The 13,511-nt window shown below is 41.5% G+C and overlaps 1 protein-coding gene across 1 annotated transcript in view; it reads right to left on the bottom strand.

Moving 5' to 3' along the window:
- Positions 1-1,109: 1,109 nt before the first annotated feature.
- The window catches only part of ARFGEF3 (ARFGEF family member 3), a 202,376-nt gene continuing 189,974 nt past the window's right edge, over positions 1,110-13,511 (bottom strand). The window contains exons 33-34 of the mRNA XM_033235321.1: positions 4,722-5,946; positions 1,110-3,618 (exon numbers count right to left, since the gene is read on the bottom strand). Of these exons, the coding sequence (XP_033091212.1) occupies positions 3,427-3,618; positions 4,722-5,946 (1,417 nt within the window). The 3' untranslated portion in view covers positions 1,110-3,426. The remainder of the gene's footprint in view (positions 3,619-4,721; positions 5,947-13,511) is intronic.

Below are 13,511 nucleotides of genomic sequence, written 5' to 3' on the forward strand. Positions count from 1 at the left end.
CTTATACTTGGAGTTTTCCAGATGTTTGTTTCATGAAGCACACTTTACCAAATTTTAAGAAAAGAAGAGAAAGATCTCAACTTTAGGGTAATAAACTTTTGGCTATAAATACAGGCAACTAAAAACAATGTATAAACTCTCATTCTGCTTAGGTCTGTAAATACATGCTAATAACTGTTCTTCACTTTAAAAGGCTGCTTTGGGCCGGGCGCGGTGGCTCAAGCCTGTAATCCCAGCACTTTGGGAGGCCGAGACGGGTGGATCACGAGGTCAGGAGATCGAGACCATCCTGGCTACCATGGTGAAACCCCGTCTCTACTAAAAATACAAAAAACTAGCCGGGCGACGTGGCGGGCGCCTGTAGTCCCAGCTACTCGGGAGGCTGAGGCAGGAGAATGGCGTGAACCCAGGAGGCGGAGCTTGCAGTGAGCTGAGACCCGGCCACTGCACTCCAGCCTGGGCGGCAGAGCGAGACTCCGTCTCAAAAAAAAAAAAAAAAAAAGGCTGCTTTGAATTTTGTCTTACTGTTGCTGCAAACAAGACTGTGAGGAGAGAAACACCTGACACTTTCAGAGACTGGGAGGGATTGAGACAAGTTTGGGGGTGGGCAGCTGAGTCACAGGAACAGGGCAAGAGACTGAGCTGGGCAGTCTGGGAAAGTGCCACTCCCCTCAGCGTTCTTCATCTCCTCCCTCGCTTCTCCACCTGCTGGGAAGAACCACCTGAAGGCCTACTCGTTAGAGACGACTTTGCATCAAGCTGCAAATACCTCTGAGAAGTACTGCTGTCACTCAGTGATGTTTCTGGTTGAAATCTGATGTCAGTGTGGATGTCCGGTAACTCGAGCGCAGAGTATGTTAGGACTGGGTTATAGAGAAGACAATGGGAAGGTACCAAAACACTCTTAAAAATTATAGATCAAGAGCTCTGTACACCTTCTCATCCTTTTATTCTTGGGACCCATAGTCAGGCTAGAACAAGAACAGTGTTCGGACACAGTATAGGGTAAACTTATGTTCAAGAATTTTGGATCCCATAATAGAGCATCAGGGAGAATGCTGATTTCCAAATAACTAACATACTTTGGGACGCAGTATTCACAATTATTATTTTTTTAGATGGAGTTTCACTCTTGTCGCCCAGGCTGGAGTGCAATGGCACAATCTTGGCTCACTGCAACCTCCGCCTCCTGGGTTCAAGCAATTCTCCTGTCTCAGCCTCCTAAGTAGCTGGGATTACAGGTGCATGCTACCACACCTAGCTAATTTTTGCATATTTGGTAGAGACAAGGTTTCACCATGTTGTCCAGGCTGGTCTCAAACTCCTGATCGCACGTGATCCGCCCACCTTGGCCTCCCAAACTGCTGGGATTACAGGCGTGAGCTACTGCGCCCAGCCGGTATTCACAAACTGAGACAGCTTCCTTTGAATTTTTCTACTTTATGAAAAGTTGCTATGTATAAATACTGTAATTCTGGCCTCTGCTTTACTGAAGCCTTTTCCCCCAGTAAACTGTGCAGTACTCACAGGTTCACAAAGAAGAACTGAACCTCAGGTAAGCTATAAAAAGAAACAAAACAACTGTGGTGTTACTTCTGTTGGAAAATTTAAAAAAAAAGCAGTTATCCAACTTTCAATTCCATTTATAAAGTATAAAAATTCAAAAGTATACAACATAGTTCATTGATATCCCAACGATTCATTGCCTTTTAAGATCAAATAGCTGATTACCTGTTTCTAAACTTGAATTATTGTCTAGTGAGTGAAAAATGAAGGCAAAGAGAGTGTTTTGTGGAACTGGCAAAAAAATGGATTCTGTGGTGATCTCTAGATGGCACACAGAATGATAAGGGTCTTTCTTTTGGATCACCTGAAGAAGTCAGAACACTGCCTTCCTCCTAACCTCTAAGTTAGTTCCATGTTTCTCAAGGAGGGCAAAGTTTACAAATACCCTTTTAAATCCGTGTTTCAAGACTGCAGAATTTATGTCTTATATTTAAAGGGTGACTTATTCATTATGAATAGAGCTGAGAGATTATAATGTATGCCTTAACAACTAAATCTGCTCTGTAGAATGTGTGTAAGTTTGAGGAGTTTTCAATCATTAGGATAATGTAAAAATACTGTAAATAATAAGATAAAGCTTTCAAATGTATTTTCTAGTAATACTTAGAAATATCCACCTGAAATATTGGTCTGAATGAAAAGACATCAAATGTAGGGTAACTTTACTTGCTAGATAGGAGAAATATTTTAAACAGACAACATTTTCTACATTTCAGTGTCTTTCTCCATTGCTTTCATTTTATGAGACTAGTGCTTGTGTAACTGACACCATAATTTTGCAAGATTGTTGTGTTATATTTTAAGATTGAAAACGATTTCATCATCATCCATCCCTACCCTCCACTCCCTGCTCCCTTCCCTGAGTCCCTTTCCTCCAAGCATGTTGATATACAATGAGTTGCGTTTTACTGTTTTGTTGTCTTAAAAACCAAATGTTATACCTTATGTTCAGATAATTGTGGGGCATAGAAATGTAAGTGCAACAAAAGACGAAGGCACCATTTTTTCTTTCCTTTCCTTGTTTGCCTTGGGGACAGAAGCAAACGCCACGAGAACAGCCAGGGTGGCCGGTCGGTCTCATGTCTCTCGACGATCTATGTATCAGCCACTTTCACTGGCTACTCTGTGTCACAGGCTGACAAGCCACAGACTTCAAAACCTGCTAGGAAAGAACTTTCTTCTTTTAGACATACAGAAATCATACAGAAATAAAGGCACAACAGTACCTTATATGGGGAAATTGGTGAATAGCTGAAAATCTTATTTAGGAATAATTTTGAAGTGTTCTGGATTATTTTACAACAGAAGTCACCTCTTTCTTGATTATGACACCCAAGAATATGTCTTTATAGTTGTCTTCTTCCCAGCCAAACCCATAATCATAAATCTTCCTCCAATTAATAATCCCTGGTACTATATGTCTGAGTGTTTACGTATCAGCTTGATTTACCAGCAGATATTGCCTTAGGAATTATATTTATTTTTAAGATGATAGATCAATATAGTGTTTTCAAATGAGTAACCCTTGAAAATGACCCATTTGGGGACAACACTGTAAGCAAAAGCACTGGGAAATATACCTCAAGAGTTAGAAACATATCAAGGATTATAGATTCTTCTATAATAATGTGCAAAATCAGAATATCGTTTGTGTCATCTAGATACAAACCTTAGCATGGCCCCAATGCTGATCAGTGGTTGGAAAGGCTTTTTACATTAGGAAACATTGTTCTCTGAGACACTAGTTTAAGTGGGGCTGGTGGTGGGGAAAACGCAACAGTTGGATTGGCAGGCAGACTCTAACCCTCACTACTGCTGTTTGGTGGCGGAGTGGAATAGGAGTCTGCTACACAATGATGTCTACACAATGATGTCATAGACACGGCCCACCCTACCCAGCCACTCCCTCACAGCCTGGCGAACTCTGATGTCAGTCACGTGACAGGTCAGCTGACTGATGCACGGGAACACTGCGGGCTGGAGGGCCGTAAAGGTCTGGTCTGGGAGAATCTGAATCTGATTGAGAACTGTTAGCACCATGTTGGTCCATGCCTAAGAGAAAGGATTTAAGAAAATTAGTGGCTTTCCCCCCTAGTTTTATTTGAACACTTGCGAGTGGCCCTGCCAATGTGGAAATGTTTTTTTTTTTTCAGGCGCTAGTTGCAATAAATTCGTTTTCATTCATTTAATATGCCTATAATAAATTGTAGGCATATTAATTTATTATGCCTACATCATAATTTCACATCCATAAAGATGGGCAGAGATTCGCCTTATTTTCAGCTTTCACAAACTACTAAACTCTTACTCCTTAGATTAAAAAAAAAAAAGCAAATATAAAAAACCTCCCTTGCCTTCTCACAATGAGATCTCCATAGGCCATTCATCTCAAACTCATTTTTTGATGCACCATAGAATTACACTCAAAGCGCCCCTGAAGATTGAGAATTTTTATGTGTACAGGATGGGCTAGAAAAAGTTGAGATGAAAAGAATTTGAAAAAAATTAATTGGCATAACCACACAATATTTGCTTTTTTCGTTTGTATAATGCTTCATAACTACAGAATTTCTTCAGTGCCGTTTTTGAATGACACACTAAGAACTCAATGCCAGTTAAAGCTTCCTTTTTTTAAGACAGGGTCTATGTCATCCAAGCTGGTGTGCAGTGGCACCATCTCAGCTCACTGCAACCTCTGTCTCCTGGGATCACACAATCCTCCTGGCTCAGCCTCCCAAGTAGCTGGGATTACGGGCATGTGCCACCTTTCCCAGCTAATTTTTGTATTTCTTTTTTTGTAGAGATGGGTTTTGCCTTGTTGTCCAGGCTGGTCTTGAAAAAGCTTACATTTTATAAGCTTTAGCCTCATCTTATTTATACAGCTGAGTTCCTAATTCTCAATAATACATATTACAATGGAAAAAAACAGTTTCTGAAATTACCTGAGAGTAAAATTCCAGCTTCATAATGATATACTGATACTGGGAAATCCTGCACTTAGGCTCGGGCAGTCCTCTGACTTTGGAGGGAAATTGGTTCGTACTCCCTACCTGTTTCTATACATCTTAGCCTTTGTGCGCCCGCTCTGCAAGGGGGGCCCATCCAGTACTGGAAACCCAGCCTCCCGCCCACCTCCTCTGGCCGCAGGGGTGTACCTGGATCTGTGCTTCTGCGTCTCTCACCGAGACACTAAGGGAGCTGCCGGTGGAGCCTGAGCGGGGCCTCTTGTCCTGTCGCAGCAGCTCGGGGCCTGCGCTGAAGGAATGCCGCATTTGCCCTTGGTCCATCAAGTGCTGGGGACGCTGAAGCAGTGGGGAGTCCTGGCCCCTGGGACCCAGTGGCTCTCCTTTCTTCTCCACTTTGACCTCTTTGGGGAACGCGGCCAGGTTGTGCTGCTGTTTCCTCTTTTTGTATTCGGTCATCAACTTGGAAATGGTCTTGTCGGCCGCCATGGTGTAGATTTTGTTGCCTGCATTCTCCCACCATTCCTTCTTCCGGCTGGGATCCTTCTTCTCTACTTTGGGGCTGGGGGGCGGCAGCAGCAGCAGGTCCCCACCAGCGGTCTTCAGGCTCAGGGACTCGCCCGTGTGCTCCCGGGACTGGCTTCTGTCGTCCTCGGAAGGGGTTTCTTTCCCAGAGAAGCCCCCCGTGGATGGGGTGGATGACTCGGACTGGAAGGAGGGCAGGATGAAGAATGGGTCGCCCTTGAAGATGGGAGGCTCCTCCAAACAGTTCTCCAAGTCCAAGTGCATCTGGATGTAGTTGTTGCACAGTTCCATGCACAGCTTGTGCAGCCTCTTGACCAGCCACACCCAATCTGCGTTGCTGACAGGCTGGACGCTGAGCAAGGGCATCCGTGCCCGCCACTGTCTCTTCTCCTTGCCTCTCGGGGGGCTGACCTGGGCGGTTTCCTCAAAGATGTCTTCATCCTCAGATGAACACTGCTGGGAAGAATCTGTGCTTCTCTCGTCGTCCTCAAACAGGACCTTCTTCACTTGCTCGGCCGTGATGGTTTCTTGATTGGTGAGAACAGCACACACCAGGGCGTGGAAATAAATGTTAAAGCTCATCGCAGACTGACGGTAGAGGTTGGCGGCGCCCCCGATGCCAGACACTTTCTTCAGCAGGCACTTCAGCCCGGGGCTGGTGTCAAACTCCCTGGCAGTCCTATAAGAGTCCAGCAGCAGGTCGAATATGACTGCCAAGTTCTGCATGGAGATGTATCTGAGGAAGCCAGCCAGCTTGGCTTCTGGCACTTGCATCGTCTTTTCCTCTCCAGGAGAGGGGCCTTTGACAAACTCTTCTAACAAGATGTCATATAAGTTCTGGAGTAACACCTGATGAGACAGCAGGCTCACCACAATTTCCCTGAAAGACACGCTTCAAGTGAAAAGAGAGGGATAGATTAATGGTTTTCTGCCCTACATCCAGTATTTCAAAGCAATATAGACGTTACCCATTTCAGACTGATATATGCAAATTTACAAACTAAACTACCTCTACTCAAATGTCTTCCGTGAAAAAAGGCATACTTTTTGGGCATTACATGTTAACCATTTTAATCACAACTAGTGGAATTCTTGACACTTTAAAAAATTCCCAAAGCTATAGAATATAAGTTATGATGCCAAATTAACAGTTAACATGAAGATATATTTGTGAAAAGATGTCACAGTTGAAGGGGGCTGGGAGGTCTTTTTGCCCTTGGGAACACAGAATACATTTTGGGTTTTCCTACGACCCATCACATGAGGTCAGGTGTGGAATTTTCCATTTGTGGTGTCTTGCTGGCACTCAAAAAGTTGAGGTTAGGGATGCTCAACCTGTCCTATGTTTGCCAAATTTTTAAATTCACCAGTGTGGTTCAATGTGGTTTTGGTTTACAGTTTCATTTCTTTTCACTGCTCTTAGAATTTTATGAAAATAGTTGAGGCCATTATACAGCCAGTTAATATCCCAAACTGGATAATTATAAAATTATGACAACTGTTATTAATTTCAAAGGTCTAGCCATCATGTTAATAACATTTTGCTTTATGTCTCACTATGACTTTGAATGTAAAAATTTGTGTAAGCAGGAAAAGTGCTTTTCTAACAGCAGAAAATGACAAATCCTGCATAAATCTCAGTGTCAACTTTGCCCTTTGTCTAGTCCTCACTGAGGGAAAACACATTACTCTCAAGATGAAATGAGTAACAAAGGACTGTCACTCAAAAACAGTAACCTTTTAAAATAAATCACTTTCATGTTTTTGTGGTAAAATAATACATAAAAGTTACTATTTTAATTTTTTGTGTATACAATTCAGTGATATTAAGTATATTCATAATGTTGTATAACCACTACTGCTATCTATTGCTAAAACTTTTTCATCATTTCTAACAGAAACTTTGTACCCATTAAACAAGTCTCCATTTCCTCAGCCTCAGTTCCTACTTGAGCTACCAGTAAACCCGAACACGCGTTCTTTTGAAAAAGAGGGCTCCAAAAGCTTATACCAACTTGGTCCAAAAGCTATCAGTTTGTTCTAATGTTTTCTGTCCATACTATAAGGATATGAACTAAAAAGGGACATTTTTTAGTCATCAGACAAGTCTGTCCCCATGACACCTATAACATCCTCAAGGGACGGGACACTACCTTATTAATCTTGTCCACAGTAACCGGGAAAATGGTGAGAGTAGCATTCAGTAAGTCTCCAAGTCAAAGAAAGAAAGCAGGCTGGCTCTGGGCACAGGCTGCCTGAAGGAAATGCTCCCCCTGAGAAATGGCTCTGACATTTGAACCCCACTCCCCTAGGATCCTGGATCCCTGACGCAGGAAGCACCACCAGAGGGGTGAGTTTAATCAGCCTGGTGAAGGCGTGAAACCCTTTGCTCACAACACTGTTTTTTATTACCTTCCCTAAGAAATGAAAAGCCATTTTCCAGCCAACACCTAAAGTGAGGCCAATGCAAAGGCATGTCTGAATTGTGGAAGATCTTCATCCACCAAGATCATTTTTTGGATGCTTTAAGAGATACAGCTGCTAACTATGCATGTAAAAAAGGACAGCAAATCCCCTTTACCTTAGGTTTAGGTTAAAGGATGCAGTGGCAAGAAAACAGAATGGGAGGGAAATAATACTGAAGAGATCAAAGTTTCAGAAAGATAAGTGCAACAATTTTATAGATATGCAGTTCCTAATCATCTATGCTGATAGGAGACAAAGATCTCAAACAAAATCAACAAATAACTTTCTAATTCAGAGTACCCAAGGGTTTCAAGCTTTTTCTCAGCACACCTTTAAGAAGTCTGCCATCCTCCAGATTGGATAATTGAGAATTAATTGCATAAAAAGTGGTTGACTTAAAACATGCTAATATATATATATATTTATTATTATTATTATTATTATACTTTAAGTTCTAGGGTACATGTGCACAAGTGCAGGTTTGTTACATATGTATACATATGCCATGTTGGTGTGCTACACCCATCAACTCGTCATTTACATCAGTTATAACTCCCAATGCCATCCCTCCCCCCTCCCATATTAGGCCCCCGTGTGTGATGTTCCCCTTCCCATGTCCAAATGATCTCATTGTTCAATGCCCACCTATGAGTGAGAACATGCGGTATTTGGTTTTCTGTTCTTGCGATAGTTTGCTGAGAATGATGGTTTCCAGCTGCATCCATGTCCCTACAAAGGGCACGAACTCATCCTTTTTTATGGCTGCATAGTATTCCATGGTGTATATGTGCCACATTTTCTTAATCCAGTCTGTCACTGATGGACATTGGGGTTGATTCCAAGTCTTTGCTATTGTGAATAGTGCCGCAATAAACATACGTGTGCATGTGTCTTTATGGCAGCATGATTTATAATACTTTGGGTATATACCCAGTAATGGGATGGCTGGGTCATATGGTATTTCTAGTTCTAGATCCTTGAGGAATCGCCATACTGTTTTCCACAATGGTTGAACTAGTTGACAATCCCACCAACAGTGTAAAAGTGTTCCTATTTCTCCACATCCTCTCCAGCACCTGTTGTTTCCTGACTTTTTAATGATTGCCATTCTAACTGGTGTGAGATGGTATCTCATTGTGGTTTTGATTTGCATTTCTCTGATGGCCAGTGATGATGAGCATTTTTTCATGTGTCTGTTGGCTGTATGCATGTCTTCTTTTGAGAAATGTCTATTTATATCCATTGCCCACTTTTTGATGGGGTTTTTTCCTGTAAATTTGTTTGAGTTCTTTGTAGGTTCTGGATATTAGCCCTTTGTCAGATGAGTAGGTTGCAAAAATTTTCTCCCATTCTGTAGGTTGCCTGTTCACTCTGATGGTAGTTTCTTTTGCTGTGCAGAAGCTCTTTAGTTTAATGAGATTCCATTTGTCAATTTTGGCTTTTGTTGCCATTGCTTTTGGTGTTTTAGACATGAAGTCCTTGCCCATGCCTATGTCCTGAATGGTATTCCCTAGGTTTTCTTCTAGGGTTTTTATGGTATTAGGTCTAACATTTCAGTCTCTAATCCATCTTGAATTAATTTTCGTATAAGGAGTAAGGAAAGGATCCACTTTCAGCTTTCTACTTATGGCTAGTCAATTTTCCCAGCACCATTTATTAAATAGGGACTCCTTTCCCCATTTCTTGTTTCTCTCAGGTTTGTCAAAGATCAGATGGCTGTAGATGTGTGGTATTATTTCTGAGGGCTCTGTTCTGTTCCTTTGGTCTATATCTGTTTTGGTACCAGTACCATGCTGTTTTGGTTACTGTAGCCTTGTAGTATAGTTTGAAGTCAGGTAGCATAATGCCTCCAGCTTTGTTCTTTTGACTTAGGATTGTCTGGGCAATGTGGGCTCTTTTTTGGTTCCATATGAACTTTAAAGCAATTTATTCCAATTCTGTGAAGAAAGTCATAGGTAGCTTGATGGGAATGGCATTGAATCTATAAGTTACCTTGGGCAGTATGGCCATTTTCACGATCTTGATTCTTCCTATCCATGAGCATGGTATGTTCTTCCATTTGTTTGTGTCCTCTTTGATTTCACTGAGCAGTGGTTTGTAGTTCTCCTTGAAGAGATCCTTCACATCCCTTGTAAGTTGGATTCCTAGGTATTTTATTCTCTTTGAAGCAATTGTGAATGGAAGTTCATTCATGATTTGGCTCTGTTTGTCTGTTACTGGTGTATAAGAATGCTTGTGATTTTTGCGCATTGATTTTGTATCCTGAGACTTTGCTGAAGTTGCTTATCAGCTTAAGGAGATTTTGGGCTGAGATGATGGGGTTTTCTAAATATACAATCATGTCATCTGCAATCAGGGACAATTTGACTTCTTCTTTTCCTAACTGAATACCCTTGATTTCTTTCTCTTGCCTGATTGCCCTAGCCAGAACTTCCAGCACTATGTTGAATAGGAGTGGTGAGAGAGGGCATCCCTGTCTTGTGCCAGTTTTCAAAGGGAATGCTTCCATTTTTTGCCCATTCAGTATGATAATGGCTGTGGGTTTGTCATAAACAGCTCTTATTATTTTGAGATATGTTCCATCAATACTGAATTTATTGAGAGTTTTTAGCATGAAGGACTGTTGAATTTTGTCAAAGGCCTTTTCTGCATCTATTGAGATAATCATGTGGTTTTTTTCTTTGGTTCTGTTTATATGCTGGATTACGTTTGTTGATTTGCATATGTTGAACCAGCCTTGCATCCCAGGGATGAAGCCCACTTGATCATGGTGGATAAGCTTTTTGATGTGCTACTGGATTCGGTTTGCCAGTATTTTATTGAGGATTTTTGTATCGATGTTCATCAGGGATATTGGTCTAAAATTCTCTTTTTGTTGTGTCTCTGTCAGGCTTTGGTATCAGGATGATGTTGGCCTCATAAAATGAGTTAGGGAGGATTCCCTCTTTTTCTATTGATTGGAATAGTTTCAGAAGGAATGGTACTAGCTCCTCCTTAAACCTCTGGTAGAATCTGGATGTGAATCTGTCTGGTCCTGGACATTTTTTGGTTCATAGGCTATTAATTATTGCCTCAATTTCAGAGCCTGCTATTGGTCTATTCAGGGATTCAACTTCTTCCTGGTTTAGTCTTGGGAGAGTGTAAGTGTCCAGGAAATTATCCATTTCTTCTAGGTGTTCTAGTTTATTTGCGTAGAGGTGTTTATAGTATTCTCTGATGATAGTTTGTATTTCTGTGGGGTTGGTGGTGATAACCCCTTTATCATTTTTTATTGTGTCTATGTGATTCTTCTCTCTTTTCTTCTTTATTAGTCTTGCTAGCGGTCTATCAATTTTGTTGACCTTTTCAAAAAAACCAGCTCCTGGATTGATTTTTTTGAAGGTTTTTTGTGTCTCTCTCTCCTTCAGTTCTGCTCTGATCTTAGTTATTTCTTGCCTTCTGCTAGCTTTTGAATGTGTTTGCTCTTGCTTCTCTAGTTCTTTTATTTGTGATGTTAGGGTGTCAATTTTAGATCTTTCCAGCTTTCTTTTGTGGGCATTTAGTGCTATAAATTTCCCTCTACACACTGCTTTAAATGTGTCTCAGAGATTCTAGTATGTTGTATCTTCGTTCTCATTGGTTTCAAAGAACATCTTTATTTCTGCTTTCATTTCCTTATGTACCCAGTAGTCATTCAGGAGCAGGTTGTTCAGTTTCCATGTAGTTGAGCGGTTTTGATTGGGTTTCTTAGTCCTGAGTTCTAGTTTGATTGCACTGTGGTCTGAGAGACAGTTTGTTATAATTTCTGTTCTTTTACATTTGCTGAGGAGTGCTTTACTTCCAACTATGTGGTCAATTTTGGAATAAGTGTGATGTGGTGCTGAGAAGAATGTATATTCTATTGATTTGGGGTGGAGAGTTCTGTAGATGTCTATTAGGTCCACTTGGTGCAGAGTTGAGTTCAATTCCCGGATATCTTTGTTAACTTTTTGTCTCGTTGATCTGTCTAGTGTTGACAGTGGGGTGTTGAAGTCTCCCATTATTATTGTATGGGAGTCTAAGTCTCTTTGTAAGTCTCTAAGGACTTGCTTTATGAATCTGGGTGCTCCTGTATTGGGTGCATATATATTTAGGATAGTTAGCTCTTCCTGTTGCATTGATCCCTTTACCATTATGTAATGGCCTTCTTTGTCTCTTTTGATCTTTGATGGTTTAAAGTCAGTTTTATCAGAGACTAGGATTGCAACCCCTGCTTTTTTTTGTTCTCCATTTTCTTGGCAGATCTTCCTCCATCTCTTTATTTTGAGCCTGTGTGTGTCTCTGCATGTGAGATGGGTCTCCTGAATACAGCAAACTGATGGGTCTTGACTCTTTATCCAATTTGCCAGTCTGTGTCTTTTAATTGGACCATTTAGTCCATTTACATTTAAGGTTAATATTGTTATGTGTGAACTTGATCCTGTCATTGTGATATTAGCTGGTTATTTTGCTTGTTAGTTGATGCAGTTTTTTCCTAGCATCAGTGGTCTTTACATTTTGGCATGTTTTTGCAATGGCTGGTACTGGTTGTTCCTTTCCATGTTTAGTGCTTCCTTCAGGGTCTCTTGTAGGGCAGGACTGGTGGTGACAAAATCTCTAAGCATTTGCTTGTCTGTAAAGGATTCTATTTCTCCTTCACTTATGAAACTTAGTTTGGCTGGATATGAAATTCTGGGTTTCAAATTCTTTAAGAATGTTGAATATTGCCCCCCCCCCCTTCTGTCTTGTAGAGTTTCTGCCGAGAGATCTGCTGTTAGTCTGATGGGCTTCCCTTTGTGGGTAACTCAACCTTTCTCTCTGGCTGCCCTTAACATTTTTTCCTTCATTTCAACTTTGGTGAATCTGACAATTATGTGTCTTGGAGTTGCTCTTCTCAAGGAGTATCTTTGTGGCATTCTCTGTATTTCCTGAATTTGAATGTTGGCCTGCCTTACCAGGTTGGGGAAGTTCTCCTGGATGATATCCTGAAGAGTGTTTTCCAACTTGGTTCCATTTTCCTGCTCACTTTTAGGCACACCGATCAGACATAGATTTGGTCTTTTCACATAATCCCATATTTCTTGGAGGCTTTGTTCATTTCTTTTTCCTCTTTTTTCTCTAGACTTCTCTTCTCAGTTTGTTTCATTCATTTGATCTTCAATCATTGATACTCTTTCTTCCCGTTGATTGAGTTGGTTACTGAAGCTTGTGCATTTGTCACGTATTTCTCGTGTCATGGTTTTTATCTCTGTCAGTTTGTTTATGGCCTTCTCTGCATGGATTATTCTAGTTATCCATTCTTCCATTCTTTTTTCAAGATTTATAGTTTCTTTGTGCTGGGTACGTAGTTCCTCCTTTAGCTCTGAGAAGTTTGATCAACTGAAGCCTTCTCTCAACTTGTCAAAGTCATTCTCCGTCCAGCTTTGAGCCGTTGCTGGCGATAAGCTGCGTTCCTTTAGAGTGGGAGATGCGCTCTGATTTTTTGAATTTACAGTTTTTCTGCCCTGCTTTTTCCCCATCTTTGTGGTTTTATCAGCCTTTGGTCTTTGATTATGGTGATGAACTGATGGGGTTTTGGTGTGGGTGTCCTTGCTGTTTGTTAGTTTTCCTTCTAACTGTCAGGACCCTCAGCTGTAGGTCTGTTGGAGATTGCTTGAGGTCCACTCCAGACCCTGTTTGCCTGGGTATCAGCAGTGGAGGCTGCAGAAGATAGAATATTTGCTGAACAGCAAGTGTTGCTGTCGGATTCTTGCTCTGGAAGCTTTGTCTCGGGGTGTACCAGCTGTGTGAGGTGTGAGGTGTCGGTCTGCACCTAGTGGGGAATGTCTCCCAGTTAGGCTACTCAGGGGTCAGGGACCCACTTGAGCAGGCAGTCTGTTTGTTCTCAGATCTCAACCTCCGTGCTGGGAGAACCACTGCTCTCTTCAAAGCTGTCAGACAGGGTCATTTACATCTGCAGAGGTTTCTGCTGCTTTTTGTTTAGCTATGCCCTGT

The sequence above is a fragment of the Trachypithecus francoisi genome, unplaced genomic scaffold (assembly GCF_009764315.1).
Source record: "Trachypithecus francoisi isolate TF-2019V2 unplaced genomic scaffold, Tfra_2.0 Lachesis_group15, whole genome shotgun sequence".
Lineage (NCBI taxonomy): Eukaryota > Metazoa > Chordata > Mammalia > Primates > Cercopithecidae > Trachypithecus > Trachypithecus francoisi.